The sequence below is a fragment of the Cebidichthys violaceus genome, unplaced genomic scaffold, assembly GCF_023349555.1.
Source record: "Cebidichthys violaceus isolate CVI_PGR_0920_01 unplaced genomic scaffold, fCebVio1.0.p SCAF_12, whole genome shotgun sequence".
Lineage (NCBI taxonomy): Eukaryota > Metazoa > Chordata > Actinopteri > Perciformes > Stichaeidae > Cebidichthys > Cebidichthys violaceus.
This window is the reverse complement of record NW_027176285.1, coordinates 10,055,567-10,075,126: the sequence shown is the minus strand read 5'-3', so window position 1 is coordinate 10,075,126 and position 19,560 is coordinate 10,055,567. Positions and strand designations below refer to the sequence as shown.

At 40.2% G+C, this 19,560-nt stretch overlaps 1 protein-coding gene across 1 annotated transcript in view; it reads right to left on the bottom strand.

Annotated features, from left to right (window-relative positions):
* pappaa (pregnancy-associated plasma protein A, pappalysin 1a) overlaps positions 1 to 19,560 on the bottom strand; it is an 88,257-nt gene that overhangs the window by 42,842 nt on the left and 25,855 nt on the right. Inside the window, exons 8-10 of the mRNA XM_068706299.1 lie at positions 12,343 to 12,471; positions 12,106 to 12,197; positions 8,898 to 9,094 (exon numbers count right to left, since the gene is read on the bottom strand). Of these exons, the coding sequence (XP_068562400.1) occupies positions 8,898 to 9,094; positions 12,106 to 12,197; positions 12,343 to 12,471 (418 nt within the window). The remainder of the gene's footprint in view (positions 1 to 8,897; positions 9,095 to 12,105; positions 12,198 to 12,342; positions 12,472 to 19,560) is intronic.

Here is a 19,560-nt window from a genome sequence, read left to right as displayed (position 1 = left end):
ATTTTCTATTATTACATTCATTTTTATTCAATGATGTATTTTCTGTTGAATGCTCTTAGACTTTCGGTCAAACTAATTTCCAGATTGTTTTACCTCCAATAACAACCACTAACCCCATATTTTCATCCATCTGTCATTTGCAGTAATGTCAGGGCCTTTAAGGTATTGAGCGAAGGCCCTGGAATAAAAAAATAAAAAACGTATCTGATTAATCCTATAAATAAAATAAAATATAAATACGCCGACTTGTTTCTGTTGTTTTCTGTCCATGATTTGCGCATTTGAGTGCTTTTGTGTTGGAAAAAAATGCAACCAATCAGATATTTTCTCTGAGGAGAATATTCTCAATCCAGGTGATTCTTTTTCCTTGATAGAATGCCCTGCTAATTGAACGTAATGAGAGCGTACATTTGGATTGATAATTTGATCAATCAATCATATTTGTATTTGTAGCCAATGGGTGTATTCTTTAAGAATTTTCACGGCTCCAGGGTATTCTAGAAGGCCCGCTCACGAAAACTAGCTTAGTGCAAATTAGCGATTGATAGCCAAAAATGGCAACAGATGGAGATAATATTGACGCAGTCGGTGAAGATGATATTGTCGCAGGTGGAGATGATATTATCGCGGATTTATCTTCAGTACCCTTTTCAGGATGACCATTCAATGAAAAGATGGACATTGTTAAAAAAAATAAAATCTAATCTAATCTAATTCTAAAACTTTCCACGAACTGTATCTGTTTGAGTTTATAGAGGAAGATTTGAGAGAAGATCTTAAGTATCAAACACGTACTTACAATCATTAAAGACTACTTTATTACTCTAGTTGCTTAGTTACAAAATACGACAATCTACTTCCTGTTTACATCGGCGCATGCCCAGTGTACGTGAAGAGTCATGTGATATTCGTTTTCAGGCATGTAGTGTGGACGGAGATCATTTAGGAAACGATGGCTGAAACGCTGTGTGGACTGAGATCCGAAAACGGAGTAGTATGGATGTAGCATAAGGCAACGATTACCATGAACACTTTTGGAGACACGAGGATTGATGATCGGGAGATTTTGAAATGTCTGATCCACTGTGAGATTTTTCTCAGGAAAAAGGATTCACCTTTCAGGGGCCATGATGAGGGCAGAGAATCTGCGAATCGTGGTAATTACCTGGCGCTATGATAATTTTTAGCAGAATATGGTCCACTTCGAATGTGTTTATTGGAACCTCAACTCAAATACACAACGACTTGATAGGTCCTATTGCCGATGTGATGGGTGAGACGATTAAAGAAGAAATAAGAAATGCACCTTTTGTAGCAGTAATGCTGGATGAAATATCAGATGTCAACAATACTGCACAGCTATTGCTTGTTCTTTGTTTTGTAACAGACAGTGGTGTAAAAGAGGGATTCATCAAATTTGAGGATGTGATAGGAAATAAATGGGCAGAGGACACAGCCTTGGCCCTTGGGTTCTTGGAGGAATATGAATGCATGGAAAAACTTGTAGCCCAGTGCTATGATGGCGCTGCCGCTATGGCCTCGGGGTTAAACGGAGTCCAAGCCAAGGTAAAGGAAAATATCCCACAGGCCCTCTTCATACACTGTTATGCACATGACCTCAATTTGGCAAAAATTAGAGAACGCAAAATTTTCTTCTCACACCTTTCTGGCCTGGCTGCGTTCTTGTCTAGAACGCCAAAACGAACACAGCTGCTTGATGAAATATGTCAGAAGCGACTGCCAAGCATGGCACCAACCGGGTGGAATTTTTCATCAAGATTAATATGCACTGTATTTGAAAAGAAGGATGTTCTTAAGGATCTGTTTCCTTTCATAGTTGAACACCATGGTGAATTTGAAGATGCTACCTGGGCAACTTTGAATTTTGCTTTCTGCTTTCAACTTTTAACGAAATGTTTGCACATGCATATATGCTCTTTGACATTTTACAGAATAAGTAATTTGACATGCAGTTTTGTATGGCCAGGGTGGACAAGTTTATTAATTGCATTGAGGGACAGAGGGAATGTTTTGATCAAATATATGACGAGACTGTGCAGAACACCGGCGTGCCAACTGGATGGAGAGCTCACGGAACAAATAGTTCCATGATGACATTCTGGACAATATTTTAAATTAAGTGCAAAATCGGTTTAAAGATCATGAAAAGCATTCTTTCCTTTCCCTTCTGGACCCCAGAACAGTTTAAGACTTTAGGATCACATTCCCTGAAACTGCCTTCTCAAGCCTGACAGCAATCTACGGGCCGGACAAATGACCTCCTCCTCTTTCTCTAAGGTAAAGGACTCTATGACAGCATGCATCAACTATATGCACCAACATGTTTAGTTTTAATAATCCCTGTCAACACTGCATCTGTGGAAAGAAAATTTGTCCGCTTGCAAATGGATGAAAACATATGCGAGGAACGCAACAGGACAATCCTGACTGTGCATTAGCTTCCATAGCTGTTAAATCTGAAAACCAGGAATCAGCTTAATGACTCATTGAAAAATGCATCCAAAAGGACAGGAGGATGGATTTCGTCTTCAAGTGAATGTCATTGGTGAGTGAAATTTGTATTGCTGGTTTTGATTCAGCGTTGCATCTTGTTGAACTGGTTGCATTTTGTTTCCACACACTTGTTGAATGATTGTTGCTCATAAGTGCTCACAAGTGACTGCCTCCGTGACGTCCGATAAGTGCATAACTAGAACAACATTCGAAGATGGAGCAGTAAAATTATATTTTATCTATTGCAGAAAAGCGGTGGTATTTTTCATTAGTAATTTTTTTTTTCGTGGGGAGGTACAGAAGGTTCTGTTCTAATAGGCACGATTCGCCACTGGTCATTGTGTTTCTGACTCATAACATTATTTCATATATCATTTCATCCATCATATAATGTATCGTGATATATTATTTTCCCGTTTCCTCTTACTTTTGCTGGTTGCTGGACCAGCAAAAGTGTTTTCTCAATCTGCATGTTATTCTTCCACTTTTCACGCAACTACTCTTTCTGTATCATACAAATAGAAAAAAATAGCATTCACCTATCCTTATCCTTAGCTTTGCTCTGGTGCCTGAAGAATTAGAAGTTAAGAAAAACAAAGTTCACCTCTCATGCACAAATGCTGTGCATTGAGATTATCATTCACCATGGCATTTAATGGATACAAGGATGTGTTCCAGTATCCCTCTGTAGCTATGTCTGTATGTTTTACAATAGAAATATATTTCTGTGAAGACCCCTTACGCACACACACATACACTAGCACTTGAGCTTATGTACAGATACATGATCTCTCCTTCTCCTCAAGTGCCTTCTTGCGCTGTTGTTACTTTCTTGCATCCGCAAAGATCCCTATCACTGCGACCTCTCTCTCTCTCTCTCTCTCTCTCTCTCTCTCTCTCTCTCTCTCTCTCTCTCTCTCTCTCTCTCTCTCTCTCTCTCAGATACGGACACACATACACACAGTCTTTAGACATCAAACAGAACTGATACACAAAACCAATACAGGACTTGTTTACTAGATCAGGAGGAAATGATGTACTATCCCCTACCCCCATCAAACTCTTTCAGAACAAAAAACACTTACAAACACACAGGGAGTTGGTTACACTTTCTAGGCCAATGTCTACCAAAGAACTGTGAACCACGGACATGGAAACATGATTAAATCACAAAGGATGAAGTGAGCTATTAACAAGGCAGGACAATGTTTTGTTGGTTTCTGATAAAACTATGACCACAGCACAGACTCACTTTCACTTAACTGCTTGACAACGTTGTAGGCTTACTAAGTAATAGTTTGAGTAAGGAGTGTGGACGCCAGTCTCTCTGTTGTACCCCAATAGCTAGCAAATGGCCGCCGCTCTGCAGTGCGGTCATACGGCTGTTACCTCTGATAACGGCATTCCGACCCATGACGTCTGTGCGGAAGCGTAGCGCCCACGCCCCAGTTCCCCCCAAGTAAACACTGTTAGCTTCATCAGCACTGTTGCCGTTGTTTGCACTGTCCGTGCTGTTAGCACTGTTAGCAGGACTATATCGTATTTTAGCTGCCTTACAAAACCACTACAAATCATTGTTGCAAAAATAAAAATGTTTGCTGATGATGAATGCTGATGTAAAGGATACAAAAACAAAGGTAACTACAGCACACTGTCTTGAGCTAACACCAGCATCCATTTCTGTACACCAATGTGTTGAAATGACTCAGGAACTCAATTGTCCCTGAAAAACGGGCCTTATGCACTTTCCCAGACGGTACAGCATCCACCCTGGATTTTGTTTCAGCAATGGTTGATCTGTTACCTGCCGAAGGCACACTTCTCTTTCACATAGCAACATTTAACTATGATCCAACACAACAGAAGTCAATTACATCAGGTTGCTGCAAGTTTTCACAAAAGCTGAGATGTCTATCATATATATCACAAGCGGCAGTGAGGTGACTTCATAAGATAAGCTCATACAAATGTTCTAAGTCAAATATAAAGTACACAAGAAGTAATGTATTCAGTGTTGTCTTCTTTAAATACAGAAAATAAGCCCTGCAGTCACCTGTCTCAACCCTCGCCATTTTATTACTGATGACATTCATCTAAGTCTCCCAGCAATTTACTACCCCAACACTAAATCTCTTTCAAGGGCAATACTGTATGCGAGTTTGCATCTGCAAAGCCACAGTGCTACATTGCTCAGAAAAATTACATAAAAATCTCAACAAAGATTGTAGATCAAGAGTATATCATCTTCAGTAACTATGCAGCTCTGAGGCTTGAACTTTGGATTTCACGTCAAGTGCGTATGGGCCTTTCACATCCCACCAACAAATCAAAGGAAAATCAAACCCCTTATGTAAACATGGGCCAACCAACTGAAAAAAATAGGATGAAGTACTCTAGATAGGGAATGTGATCCAGATGCCTGAAAAAAGACTATTCATTGGGCACACTATGGCTGATTCCTGGTTGGAATCAAGAGCTATTGTCTATGAACACAGCAATTAAAATACCAGATGCGAGACATCACCAAAAGCCTCTTTAAAATAGGTAACATCTTCAATAAAGATGTTTTGCTACTGATCAGCCACTGTGGTGTTTTATATGTTGTTTTAAAGTGGCCACATTTAAACTGGATCCATGAACGAAGGCAAGCCCACAGCCTGGTCTTCATCTCCAGAACCAATCCTCACATGCTTCATCTGTGGCATGAGCCTCCAGGACAGTCGCCATAGCCAAATGCAGGCAATTGCACAATTGCTTAGGAGCATTGCCTGGACAAGAAACTTGACTCAGTTATTTGAGGCTGTGTTATGTTATCTTTGTTTTCAGAAGGACTACAATAAGCAAACAAGTGAGCATGATTGTGTGCATGCACCATTGTGCGAGCATCTTGTGCTAGCAGATTTGTTGTTTGTGTGTGCGTATGCTCGACACTGCAAGGATGCAGTGTCATCAAAGTTAATTTCGTTTGAAGAGATGGCATTTGATGTTGCTGTAGTGCATGTTACTGGAGTGGGAAAATAAAGGGCAGGGAATGTACTGATGTTGGTGAGAAAAATAGGCTTTGAGGACCTAATTTTAAATAAACACAATTTACTGGATATAAATATGACAGAAAATACAGAGTGAAAAGGACAGACAGAGAGAGATAGTGACAAGAAAAGACCGTTGTGTTTTGTTAACATTTTCCACACGTCCACATGCACTCCGGTGGCCTTGTAATGAGGTGATCTCATCACATATGATCTTTGGGGAACAGTGTGTTCTCTCTACGGGAACAGGGATTATTCTATGAACAAAGTGTCCTTCACATCAGAAATAATTTTGGATGGTAGTGTGGACATGTTCCACTGGTGTCATTTCTCTCTGAGAATAAAACATCTGCAATGTTGTTGGTTGGACCACAGGCTCGGACAAAAGTGGTGCCATACCAAATATCAAATACATTAAATTGTGTTGGATAAACTCCTACTTTTGTATTTGTAAGTCCTTGCCAAAGTGTTCATGAGCAAGGCACCTGACCACAACTGTTCAAGATCATTGGCCTTGTAAGATGTATCATCAGCAGTGGGAACAAGTTTTACAGCAAACATCACACACTTCCAACAACACATATATTAGGTCTGCTTAATTTTGGAAAGAACCATAAACATGATTACTTTTGTCAATATTGAGATGAGGATTATTTAACACAAATAAACATTGACTTTGGAAACAATATGCATTTGGAAAGAAGAGACAGAAGATAGCACTGCCAGCAAAAGGATGTGAGGCCAGTCTCTCTTTGGAGGGGTAAAAGTATTAATGAGCATATTGATATTGATGTCACTCTTAACACTAGGGCAAAATAATGCAGGATGTTTGTTTTAACCTTTGGTTTGAACAACAAATACCATTACCAATAATACATTGAAATAATGAAGAGGGCTTTAAAGTAGATAGAATAGTTCAACAACATTCCTTAGCTTTGAACATCCATATTATGGAGAGGGGATTAAATAAGAATGAGCCCTAATGCACTTCTATGTGTCCGAAGCTGTGTGTGTGTGTGTGTGTGTGTGTGTGTGTGTGTGTGTGTGTGTGTGTGTGTGTGTGTGTGTGTGTGTGTGTGTGTGTGTACACATGAATGTAAGCCTCCCCTAATGTTTTGGGCAATCAGCCCCTATTTGCGTTGCGACAGCAGATCAATGCTTCCACCAGGCTTACATGGAATCAATGGCTTCTTCTCTTGTCTTCAATAAGCATTACTTTAATGAGAGCGGCAAACTTCTGCACCCTCCTCAAGAGACATCTAATTAAATTTCCCAATCTGTAAAATTACTTAACTGGCAAACAAGCAAAGGAAGTTGTTTTTGCAACTGTACCGCAAAAATTGGGGCTTCATTGTCATGATTGTGTAAAACATTTATGGATGAGAAAGTAGTAGCATCAAATTAACAATAAATCAAATACCATACCCCAAACAATGAAAGAGAATGTCTGTTGATACTGTAATGATCTATGATGATTCAATTTAATTCATTTCAGACTCTTTAACTGACTGACTGGTTGTTTGATGAAATATTTGATGTCATGTCTACATAGTTTTATTGCTATTAAGCTGTGATGTGAACATATTAAAAATACAATGCATATGTACAGTTGTGGTCAAAAGTTTACATACACTTGTAAAGAACATAATGTCATGGCTCTCTTGAGTTTCCAGTTATTTCTACAACTCTGATTTTTCTCTGATAGAGTGATTGGAACAGATACTTCTTTGTCACAAAAAACATTCATGAAGTTTGGTTCTTTCATGACTTTATTATGGGTTAACAGAAAAAGTGATCAAATCTGCTGGGTCAAAAATATACATACAGCAGTGCTAATATTTGGTTACATGTCCCTTGGCCATTTTCACTTCAATTAGGCGCTTTTGGTAGCCATCCACAAGCTTCTGGCAAGCTTCTCGTTGAATCTTTGACCACTCCTCTTGACAGAATTGGTGCAGTTCAGTTAAATTTGATGGCTTTCTGACATGGACTTGTTTCTTCAGCATTGTCCACATGTTCTCAATGGGATTTAAGTCAGGACTTTGGGAAGGCCATTCTAAAACCCTAATTCTAGCCTGATTTAGCCATTCCATTACCACTTTTGATGTGTGTTTGGGGTCATTGTCCTGTTGGAACACCCAACTGCGCCCAAGACCCAACCTTCGGGCTGATGATTTTAGGTTATCCTGAAGAATTTGAAGGTAATCCTCCTTCTTCATTATCCCATTTACTCTCTGTAAAGCACCAGTTCCATTGGCAGCAAAACAGCCCCACAGCATAATACTACCACCACCGTGCTTGACGGTAGGCATGGTGTTCTTGGGGTTAAAGGCCTCACCTTTTCTCCTCCAAACATATTGCTGGGCATTGTGGCCAAACAGCTCGATTTTTGTTTCGTCTGACCACAGAACTTTCCTCCAGAAGGTCTTATCTTTGTCCATGTGATCAGCAGCAAACTTCAGTCGAGCCTTAAGGTGCCGCTTTTGGAGCAAGGGCTTCCTTCTTGCACGGCAGCCTCTCAGTTCATGGAGATGCAAAACACACTTGACTGTGGACACTGACACCTGTGTTCCAGCAGCTTCTAATTCTTGGCAGATCTGCTTTTTGGTGGTTCTCGGTTGACTCTTCACCCTCCTGACCAATTTTCTCTCAGCAGCAGGTGATAGCTTGCGTTTTCTTCCTGATCGTGGCAGTGACAAAACAGTGCCATGCACTTTATACTTACAAACAATTGTTTGCACTGTTGCTCTTGGGACCTGCAGCTGCTTTGAAATGGCTCCAAGTGACTTTCCTGACTTGTTCAAGTCAATGATTCGCTTTTTCAGATCCATGCTGAGCTCCTTTGACTTTCCCATTGTAGCGTTTGTGGGCGTTTGTATCCAATGAGGCCTATTTAAATGGCCTCAGAGAAGTCACCAGTTGTAGTCACTCATAATCACTCACAAGAAGTTAAGAGGCCATGCTATGAAGCTCATTTCATTGACACAACTTTCTAAGTCACCAAAATTGCTAATTCATGTTGCTGTATGTATATTTTTGACCCAGCAGATTTTGTCACTTTTTCTGTTAACCCATAATAAAGTCATGAAAGAACCAAACTTCATGAATGTTTTTTGTGACAAAGAAGTATCTGTTCCAATCACTCTATCAGAGAAAAATCAGAGTTGTAGAAATAACTGGAAACTCAAGAGAGCCATGACATTATGTTCTTTACAAGTGTATGTAAACTTTTGACCACAACTGTATGTATATATAGATAGATAGATAGATAGATAGATAGATAGATAGATAGATAGATAGATAGATAGATAGATATAGATATATACATACAGGATTAATTGTGTATGTCCGTACCTTTGTAACAGCAGGGTATCCAGCAGTCACCTCACCAGAGCAGTAGGGCTTCTCCTCATGGGAAACTTCGACAGTGGAGGCCCATTGGTCAAGGAAACCATTGGGAGTGTAGAGGCCACAGTCTCTGACACCCGTCTCCTGCTCAAAGTCCTCACACACCCCATCGCCATCATAGTAGTAACACAGGCTTGGCTCCTCTGCAGGTAAACAGACAATAGAAAAAGTGGCAATTTCAAATAAACAATTATCTGTTTATTTTATCTGGATAGTAATTTTCAGTAAATTAACTTTTTAGGTCAGCTAAAATATCAGTCAGATTCTACATATCAGCGCCGCCACCCTGCTCTTTCTTGGAGCATGTTTTCATTTGCACAAAGACATACAGGTGAGTTTTTAAAGACTTTACTACTCACTCTCCTTCTTCATCCTATTTTTATAGAACATGTGTACACACTGAGCCTCCAGGATACTATTCTCTACTATCTCCATTATTTGGGAAGGTGAGGAGAGGACTAGATGAGGAAGGGGGAGGAAGGTAAGGGATAAAAGGTGCAGGAAAAAAGGAGGATACATTCTTTTAACAGACATTCCACCCGGAGTTAAGGTCTGGAACTGAAAGCTTACGGACTGGAGGGAAAAGGAGCAGAGCAGGGAGGTTGCCTGGGCCTCATTGCTCTCAGCCCTCAGCTAAAGCAGTATCAGCCGGTGGGGTTCCAGTTAGGGGGAAAGGCGGCATTCTGTGCCAAGTTGGCCGGGGCCTCCTTCTCGAAATTCCAGCCCTCTCCAGCAAAGCCAAAAACTCAAGTCAGTTCTGTGATCTGGCAATGGTAAAACGAGGGGCTACTGAGGGGGCATACGGAATACTCTCCCGCCAATCACTCAGCAGGAGCAGAGGCAAGGAAGAAGTGAAGGAGCGAGGCATGAGGAAGCTCAAACAGTGGCTCATAAATTCTGTAGAAGTAATAGGCAGAAAGAGAGCTAAAGAGAGGAGGAGGAGAAGGAGAAAGAGAAAGGGTATTGCTACAGTATTTGAATATGGACACGGATAGAATATACAGATAATGGAAAAGTGGAAAGGTGATTGAGTCTAAGAGAAAATAAGAGAACCCTACATCTGGAGAAAGAAAGAGCGATGAGATGAACAAAGATAGATAGAGAGAGAAAAGAAAGGTCCAGCAGCTGTCAAAGCAAACTATTGTTCTTTTGTTTTTGTTTTTTTAAGACAGCAACCCAAGCTACACAGACAACATGTCAAAGCAGGGCAACTCTGACCTTCCAAAACCATCACTTTTCTGACAGCTAGCATATGTGAATATGGCTTAAGCAAATTGCCTTTTATTTATGCTTCATCTGCACCTGTGTTTAATGTGCCTTGAAGTGCTATTGCGACATAACCACTGGGACTGTTACGCCAGGTGGGGTCATGTGAAAACAACTTTCAATTTCAGATATAATTCGGCTCAATCGTGTGAATAGCTTATTAACGCTAATCCAGACTGGAGCACCCTGGCCCTCTTGTACAGTATACATTTCCATCCAACTCCCTCTTTCACTAGCCAACACACTGACAAGCAGGCACTCCCTCACACATCCAGACAGATGGACAGAAGGTCCCATCATTATAGTGTCATATTTCTGTGCAAAACTACAACTTTTCTCAATATCAGGCACACACACAAACACTTACACACACACTTACACACACCCTTGAGCACTGCAGTTGGTGGAAAAACAACATAGCAAATGCAGTCATCCAGCAATCTGACAGGAATTAAGTGGCCACTTCACAGAGGCTGACACGTGTGTGCATGCATGTACTGTACATGCACACACACACACACACACACACACACACACACACACACACACACACACACACACACACACACATGCAATCACAACAGGGGGGCAAAATGATTGTCTACAGCAGGGGAACTGGACAGGAAACATCCATCTGTTCATAAAAAAACTTCATATGAGATGCCAGTCACTCAACTATATAAAATCAGACGACTCACTCTAATAATGATTTCCAGATTTATTTATTTTTTAACAGGAGGTCAAAGTGATTATGATATCTGATAGCCAGTCAAATCCACAGATATAATAATACCATGGCACAGAACTGTAATGTTATGTAATGAACTGATGGTCAAATCACAACTTCATAAATGTTGCATGTAACATGTACACGTTATTTAAAATGTCACTTTTGGGCAATAAAATATGTTAGGAAGTGAGACAACCCCTCCCACTCTTGCCACTGTTTGTGACTCCATGTGTGAGTTTCCTGTGTTTTCCTGTTCCTGTTTAGAAAGCAGTCAAAGTGGCAGAGGTGTGTCAATCAAGTCCTTGTTCCCCCTGTTTGCTATAGAAGAGGGCAGGATATGTCAGTTCTTTCTCTCTGACCAAAATCCAATCCGGCCCCTACACCCTCTCCCTAAACTTTCCACTCAGTTCGCGCGGAGGGTCCCGAACAAATTAGCAGGGAGCAGAATTGGGTTATAAAACCCAACGGAGAGTCCACGTCGATGCTGACTCAACCAGCTATCCTTACTGACCATGTCTAACTCCGTTTTGTGTTCATCATGGAACACGCTCCATACAAATGGTTCAGTTCATATAGACGTTACCAAGTTAAAGGTTATATTATATTTAAGATCAACTATACCTCCGTCAAGTTGCAGATTTGCTCATTTGATTATTTCAATTATTTGAGTATTTATTTATAGTTTCCTTGATTGAGAGAGAGACGTTGCCTACACCCTTGCACTCAATACACTACTGCTAATCCTGATTTACTTGTTTCGCCATATTGTTATGTGTAGCTAATATAGCTTGAATACATTTGTTTTACTGTGATACATAACTGCCTGTATTTGTGTGGTTTCCTTTTAACTGGTTCATCACACAATTGTATCATTCAACATTGTTAATATATTTGAAACAAGTAACACAATATGTAATATGATATTTTATCTCTAGTTTTTCTTTCTCTCATGTTTTCAATAACTTTTCTTTTTGCAAGAAATCAGTTAAAAATAAAAAAAAACTTGCAGCTAAGTCAGGGGTTAAAACCCTTGAACAAAGGTGCACTGAAGGTACACTAACTCTCTTTTATTTCCAGTATTTTCCTTAAAGACAATCCAGAGAGAGTAATCCGTGACTGAATTTTAAAGATGGCAGCAACGTTGTCTATAGGACTTACCAATACAGTTGAAGAAGGGCTCTTTCTTGCACTGACTGGAGCAGCCATCTCCATTCATAGAGTTCATATCATCACATTCCTCTCCTTTGGAACTAAAATAGCAGGAGAAGGTACTCAGAAAACATCCACACATTTTTCTGAAAATGCTTCATTGCGCATCCGTGTGCATGCATTTATATATATATATATATATATATATATATATATTTTGACAGTGTGAATGTGGGTGCCTGTTACCTCTGGATCCGTCCATCTCCACAGTAGGGTGCACCCAGTTCGTGTATCAGAGGTGGGGAGGGCTCACTCTCACTTTGGCCAGAGATGGTTTGGACCTGGTAAGTGTACTCAACATGTGGCACTACATCCCTGCACAGAGAAAAGCAAAAATCACAGCATGTCCATATATTTCAGAATAATGTGAAGCGAAGAAATGTCTGATTAACACCACATCTGAGAAAGAATGAGAGAGACTGAGAAAGATACTCGGACCAGGCCTGTGGAGAACGGATCGATAGGACTTCTGCTAGTGTGTATACGTGTGTGTGTGTGTGTGTGTGTGTGTGTGTGTGTGTGTGTGTGTGTGTGTGTGTGTAGTAGCAATCTTTATCTTTATGTATGTCAAGTACCACTAGCACAACACAAATTAGAACACCTGTCTCAGCACACATGTCCACACATCTACCTATCCAGTCACTGCATTTACCCGCTTTGGGTCCAGCTTTGTTTTGTTTCCTCATCACAGTGATTCATGGAACCATCGTGATGAATACACAATGGTCAGGAGAAATATTGGGGGACTACTCACTTTGTCGGTGTAAGTCGCCATGATGGTTTCTTGAGTCACCATGATAAGGAAGTCTGAAAAAAAAAGTCTGAAAGGAAAAAAAACATAAATGAGAAAACCAAAACCATAAACGAAAAAAAATGAAAACCAAGCTGTAAATGAGAAACCATAAGCAAAGCAACAAAACAAAACTGAAGAAAAGAAAACTGTAAATGAGAAACAACAGGAGTGCAAGTGAGGGTGCTGTCATGACATTAGTTGTTTTTTATTATTATTTTAAGCTTGCTTTTTTTCTCACTGATCTGTTCTTGTATTAACATCAGGTTTCATAATTTCTGTTGGATGCTGGCTATTTTTTTTTACCAAGGATAGGCTTGGTTTGGACTGGTTCCAAACCGCTTCAAGTGAATGACATGGGTCATTCGTATGAATCCACATTATTGTTTAATCTTAAGAACTTCCTTAACAGGTAACAAAACTAAGAACAAACTATTTCAAATTAACAAGTAAAGGCAAGCAAAGAATCAGAGATTTTACATATTAATATATCTATTTTGACTATACAGAAAAACTGCTTTTCACACCAGCACTCTCATTTGCAGCTATGTTGTATACAGTTTTCTTTCCATTTTGATTTATCATTTCGTTCTCTTTTTGGTTTCTCATTTTCTAGCTTGATTTGTCTCTTATGGTCATGGTTTCTCCTTCATGGTTTCCTTTTTTGGCTTTCAGAGTTTTTGACCCTACAATTTGTGTGTCTGGGTGTGAGTGTGTGTACACTAGACTGAAGACAAAGGTTGAGACATTATTCCTTTACATTGTGATTTTGATTGCATGGTGGTATGGTGGCTAGCACTGTCGCTTCACAGCAAGAGGGGCCGGGGTTTCCCTCTCTGTGGAGTTTGCATATTCTCCCTGTGTCAGCGTGGGTTCTCTTTGGGTTCTCCGGCTTCCTCCCACAGTCCAAAGACATGCAGCTTTGGTTAACTGATTCCTCTAAATTGCTCGTCGGTGTGAATGTGAGCGTGAATGGTTGTCTGTCTCTATGTGTCAGCCCTGTGATAGTCTGGTGACCTGTCCAAAGTGTTCCCTGCCTTTACCCAGTGACAGCTGGGATCGGATCCAGCCCACTGCGACCCTGAACAGGATAAGTTTAAAGATAATGGGTGGATGGATGGATGGATGGATGTCAGAGTTCAAACAATCGGCTCTATAGAGCACTATAGAGGCGACACAGATCCGATGTAGAGAAAATGAGTGAGCGCAATACATGCTGTATGTTTTTTATGCTATTCTATGCGTAAGGGGTCAGGAATGCATAATTGTTGTGTATAAACATGGCTAGTATTGGTTAAGTACATGGCAAAAATGAGGTATGGGGGAACAACATCAGTAAATGAGGGTAAATAGGACCGATAGGTTAGCCATAGATCATTTCATGTGGACCATCAAGTACTATAGACCTAATTTTGGAATGCCCTCTTCAATGCGGTAAATGCAGTAACCAGCATGCAGGAAGACTGAACTGCTCACATGAGTACGAGGGCATACACAGATTCATATGTCCGTTACACAAAGGGACTCACACACATGCACGCACATACAAATACATGCTGGCACACACACAATATCTTTGCTATTAGTAACACAGCCTTTAAAAGTAAAACATCGACTCAAAGGTTTCACACACGGCCAAAGATAAAGTCAGCAATCAAACCAGGAAAATGTTTGATTGAAGTGCAGGTAAGATATAACCTTTTATGAGCTCTAAGTCAAACCATTTGGTTCACTATCATCGTCCACTAATCACAGAGTTGGTGATTTGATCCCTAGCTCCTACTGTCCACATGATGAAATATCCTTGAGCATGACACTTAAGCTCAAGTGTGGGTGAAAGAGTGATATCTACCATTTATATATTAGCAGGGGCGTGGCCAGAGGGGTGGCCCGGGCCATCCCAGGAATTTGATTGGCTGCTGTTAAGTTGGACATTTTAACATAGGGGTCTATGGGGATTGACTCACTTCTGGAGTCATCCTCAAGTGGCCATTTGTGGGGACTGCAGATTTTGGCACTTTTGTTAGCGTCACTTCTCAGCACTGGAGGTTGCCGCTTTGTGGAGTTATGTAACTGTATTTCAATCTGTGTGTGAGTTATCAGATTTGTAAATGTGTAAAAATCTAAATTCATATGGAGATTTCGGAATGTGTACAGGAATCTGTAGATGTGTAGTATCCTAGTAATCTGCCTGCCACGCACTGAGATCACATTTTGATTTTAAGTGCGTCATTGTTGGGCTGCATAGACATACATTTAAACATAGACACAACACTGGCTTTATCACCGCTGCTCAAGAGACGCTCAAGACACAAGTGTGTATTTAAGTGTTGTGGCTATAAGCGATTATAAATCTTTGAACATGACAATGCCTAAAGCGTCACAACCTGTTTTAACCTCAGAATAAGGCTTTTCACATTGGGAAAAAAATAACAAGCAAACAATGTTCAAAGATAGCCACTTTAAGTTGCATGAGAATATCTGATTCTCACATTAATGCCATGTTAGCTTAGAAACAAGCCCAAAAATGGGGCTTGTAACAAATGCCATCCCTGCATAAGTCTGTGCCCCACTTGAGCCACCCCAGCCAAAACGTTTGGACACACCCCTTTATATAATTGCAGTTGAGTGTTCAAAAAACATAGACGAAGACAAAGGTTTAATGAAATAAGCAGGTATTCTGCATACCCATGTACAACCATATACACCCAAATGCACTGCATTGCAAGAAAGGTGATAAAGTGAGCGTTTGCTTGAACATACGTGCACTCGTGCTCTTCTCCACACAAACACAAACAAAAGACTTACAACAATAAAGAATATTTTCTTCATGACATTTCTGACTATGGCCCATGGCTTTTTTTTTCGCTTCATCTTCATTTCTCTTGTGTTTGTTCATCACATTCCCGGCAGAAACAAGTAGACCAAGTTCAAGTTAGCTGTACTCAATTATTAAAACTAATGGACCTAAAGATCATGTAACAAAACGCAAAATGTGTGCCTAGGATGAGATATTGATGTTGGCTTTATTATTATCAACACAGAATGTTTGACCCGACAGACTCTCTTTTATACTTCAGCATGTCCTATTCTGCAATGTTGGCCCATGCCGGTGTAACTCCAGGCTACACTCAAACATGCCCCCCCCCCTTCTCTAATTGAATTAGTTTAGCCCCTGGAAAAGTCGAGCTGTGGGAGACTTTATCTTTGAGGAGAGCAAACACACAGAATAGGCGGAAAGAAGAGAAACAGATATTGCTTTGCAGGGAGGCAGCACATGAACTTTCATTTTTATGGATAATGAGAAATTCTGGCTTTTGTAATCCAATGCACAGAAAAGTAATTGCACCGCTTGATCAGGCCACACTGACAGACATGGTCATGCAAGAACAAAGACACAAGTGGCTAGATCCGGCTGAGTAGGAGGTAAACGGGGAGAATTAAAAAAGAATACATAGAGAAAACACAGAAAAAATCAAAAGATGAAGAAACAGAGAAAAAGGGAGGAATAAATGGTGACCTCTAAAATAGGACCTAGAATTGCATATTTAGGTTGGGGGACATTTGAAAAATGGCCGCATTGTTTGCACATTCACATTTTCATGACAAGCAATGTCTAGCAGTCCTGGGAATACTGACAGTCCTCTTTCAGAAGCAAATGAGGATGTAGCTTGATGTGAGGTGCACAACCACTGCCCCCCAGATCACAGGCTGTGGTTTGCGTTCATAGTCAACGTTGATTTTCTTTTGCAAGTCTAAATAGGCTAAGAACTAAAAAACAGTCAACATTGTCAATAGTGGCCTACTGCAAACACCTTTTGAACCAGACCAACTTTCTCCTGAAAAATGCCGTTCAAATCTTGGGTCTAGATCTGGACCATTCTCAATTATTTTCCCATACTACAAGACATTAGATGACACTGTGTCATGAATTATTACCTGCTTGGGCCACATAGGCAGCTCCCTCAACCTACCAAAGTGTCTGCATGCCATGATTCTGGACTCACCTGCCCTGTCTAAAATGAGGGCACTGTGGTCTTTCATCTATGGTCTCAGATAAAATGTTTGGGTCTGCTATGAAGGCCAAACGACCTACTTAAAAAACGACTTTGCCCTGTGTAGGCCTTTGTGCTTCACATGGGAAGCAGTTGACTATTTGATGGTCAATTTGTCAGAGTTCGCACCATGGCACCAAGTGCTTCTAAACAGATTGCAGAGATTATTTCAGATGTATACAGATCCAAGGACATATCCATGCTCCACTCCACTAGTAGGGTTTTGACATCCTGTGCTGGACTAAGTATGCTGTTAAGCAACATATTATATTACCTGGTTGTCATAATGCTAAAGGGTCAAAAGTGCAACTCCTCATAGCGTGATGACAACTCTTTAAATGTAGCTCTCAACCTGTTCCCAATTAGGTGCATGCTTGATTCCACCTGACCTCACTGCTAATAGCCATGCTGTGTTAGACGCTGCAGTTGGCAGCAGGGAAGAATGAAGCAGAGGAAGGGCCGCATATATATATATATATATATATATATATATATATATATATATATATATATATATATATATATATATATATACACAAATATAAATATATACTGTATATGCAGGCATATATATGAAGGCATATTTGACGTGTGTGTTTGTAATGGACAATATTCTGTAACATGACTTCCGGCAACCAACCAACCAGACTTTATAATACCACACTTTGTATCTGTAACTGATTAGATAGGATATGTAACTGATCTGAGATGCAGCTCATACTACAAAGGACTTTACTCCAGTTGCAGAGATGTCACATGATAAGATTTCATTATTGGTGCTTCTTTGTGCATCCAGACATTCTTCTCAAGACCCCTCTAGGAATAGAGGTTTTATCTTGGCTCATGCTCAAACTCAGACGCAAGGCACTGTAATATGCCTTTCAAAGTGTTTTGATAGCACCAGGTGATTACACATGGAAGCATGTGCTAATGTATGTGCCTGCTACTGAGAGCAAGAAGAGAGTTGGTGTGCGTCTGTGTTCATCTGTGTGTGTTCCTGTCTCTACTAGTGTGTGCACGAGGCTGTGTGAGCATGCATATGGATGTGTTTCCGTTCTGTAGCTGCTTGTTGTTCTTGGCTGAGAGATCGCAGATGAGAAAAGCAGATACATTTAAGGAAGTTGAGAAAATATCTTAGATTGAGCATGAAGAACAACAAACAGGGCTATGCTCTTTCTGGCAGCTAACATGCATTTGTGGTTTTACTCCTATTCATTTTATACCTATGGTATGTCTAACAAGCTACAAGTTTAGACCTAAAAGAAGTGATTTAAAAAAGAGACATACTAGATGGGTGAAGTTTGCTGTTAATATTGCAATTTCGGATAGGTCTGCTAATTGCCTAAATTACAGCTAATTGTTATCTTAACATGAAAAAGACACAGAAATCAACAGTGCAGCCCTTTGCCCAAGAAATTCAACTTTCTTCTTGAACATCCCCACCAACACAACTGCAAATCCACTTCTGATATACAATTTGTTAGAGTAGTTCCAATTCATTCTTATATGACTTGTCTGTTTCCTTTCCTAAAATACAAAGGGCTGGAGAAATTCTGGTAAGTGCACCAGACATCCCATGACTACCCACGAGGACTACACTGTTCACTCTGTCTGAAACTCATGAATATGGTTTATATTAGGAGGATTTCGCAAGGCTCATTTCTAATGTCCAACATCTTATGGAGAAGAGAAGGGGTGGTCGGCCTGTTATGAAAAGAAGAAACTGTTAAGCAGTAAAATCAATGAGTGATGAGAGGGATTGAAAATTTACGGGGAATCAAAAAAAAGGGTTGCCAAAACATTCATAGTTTATTTAAAATATTGATTAATTTCTTACAATGACACAAAGTTAGTCTGGTAACATCAAATCAAAAATGATTACTGCTTAGATAGGAAATATCTTATTGTTATTATTGGCATGACTAATGCACCAAAATTGTCCCACGGAATACTTCAGTTTTTTTTCCAAGTAATGACTGAATTTCCCAAACAAATGTTAAGTTTCCCCTAAAAAAGAACTACTTTGTTTGATATGTCGTCCACCCATGTTCGTAGGCAAAAGAGTTTATAGCGGTTGGGAATGGACACACATTTTCAGATAGTCTCTCCTGGAGTGCATTCATAGTGTTTTACTGATTTGTATACACAAACAGTGACGGAAATAGTTGTGTAAAAAAAAAAAAAAAAGTCAGAGTATACTGGTGCCTTTTTGATACACGGAGATGATACTCACAATGATGACTGCCAGAGCGCAGCGCTATTTATCAACAGAATAGACAGAAAGTGTATAGCTAAAAAAACAAATAGGCAAATCTAGAATCTTCACTTTAAGAGGTGACATGTGGTAGTCTAATTTCTCCGGCAGCAGCAGAGCAGTTAAGGGATAGATGGAGGGTATGTGGAAGAATTGTGCAGAACCAGGGTAGAGTCAGATTACAGAGGGGTGTGGGGTGGTAATGATGCTAGAGGGGGGGCTAACCTCTCTCTCTCTTGGCTGGGAGGTCTCTTCACATCAGCTCTGTGATAGGCTTTGACTGAATGACAGCTCTGAACCCCACA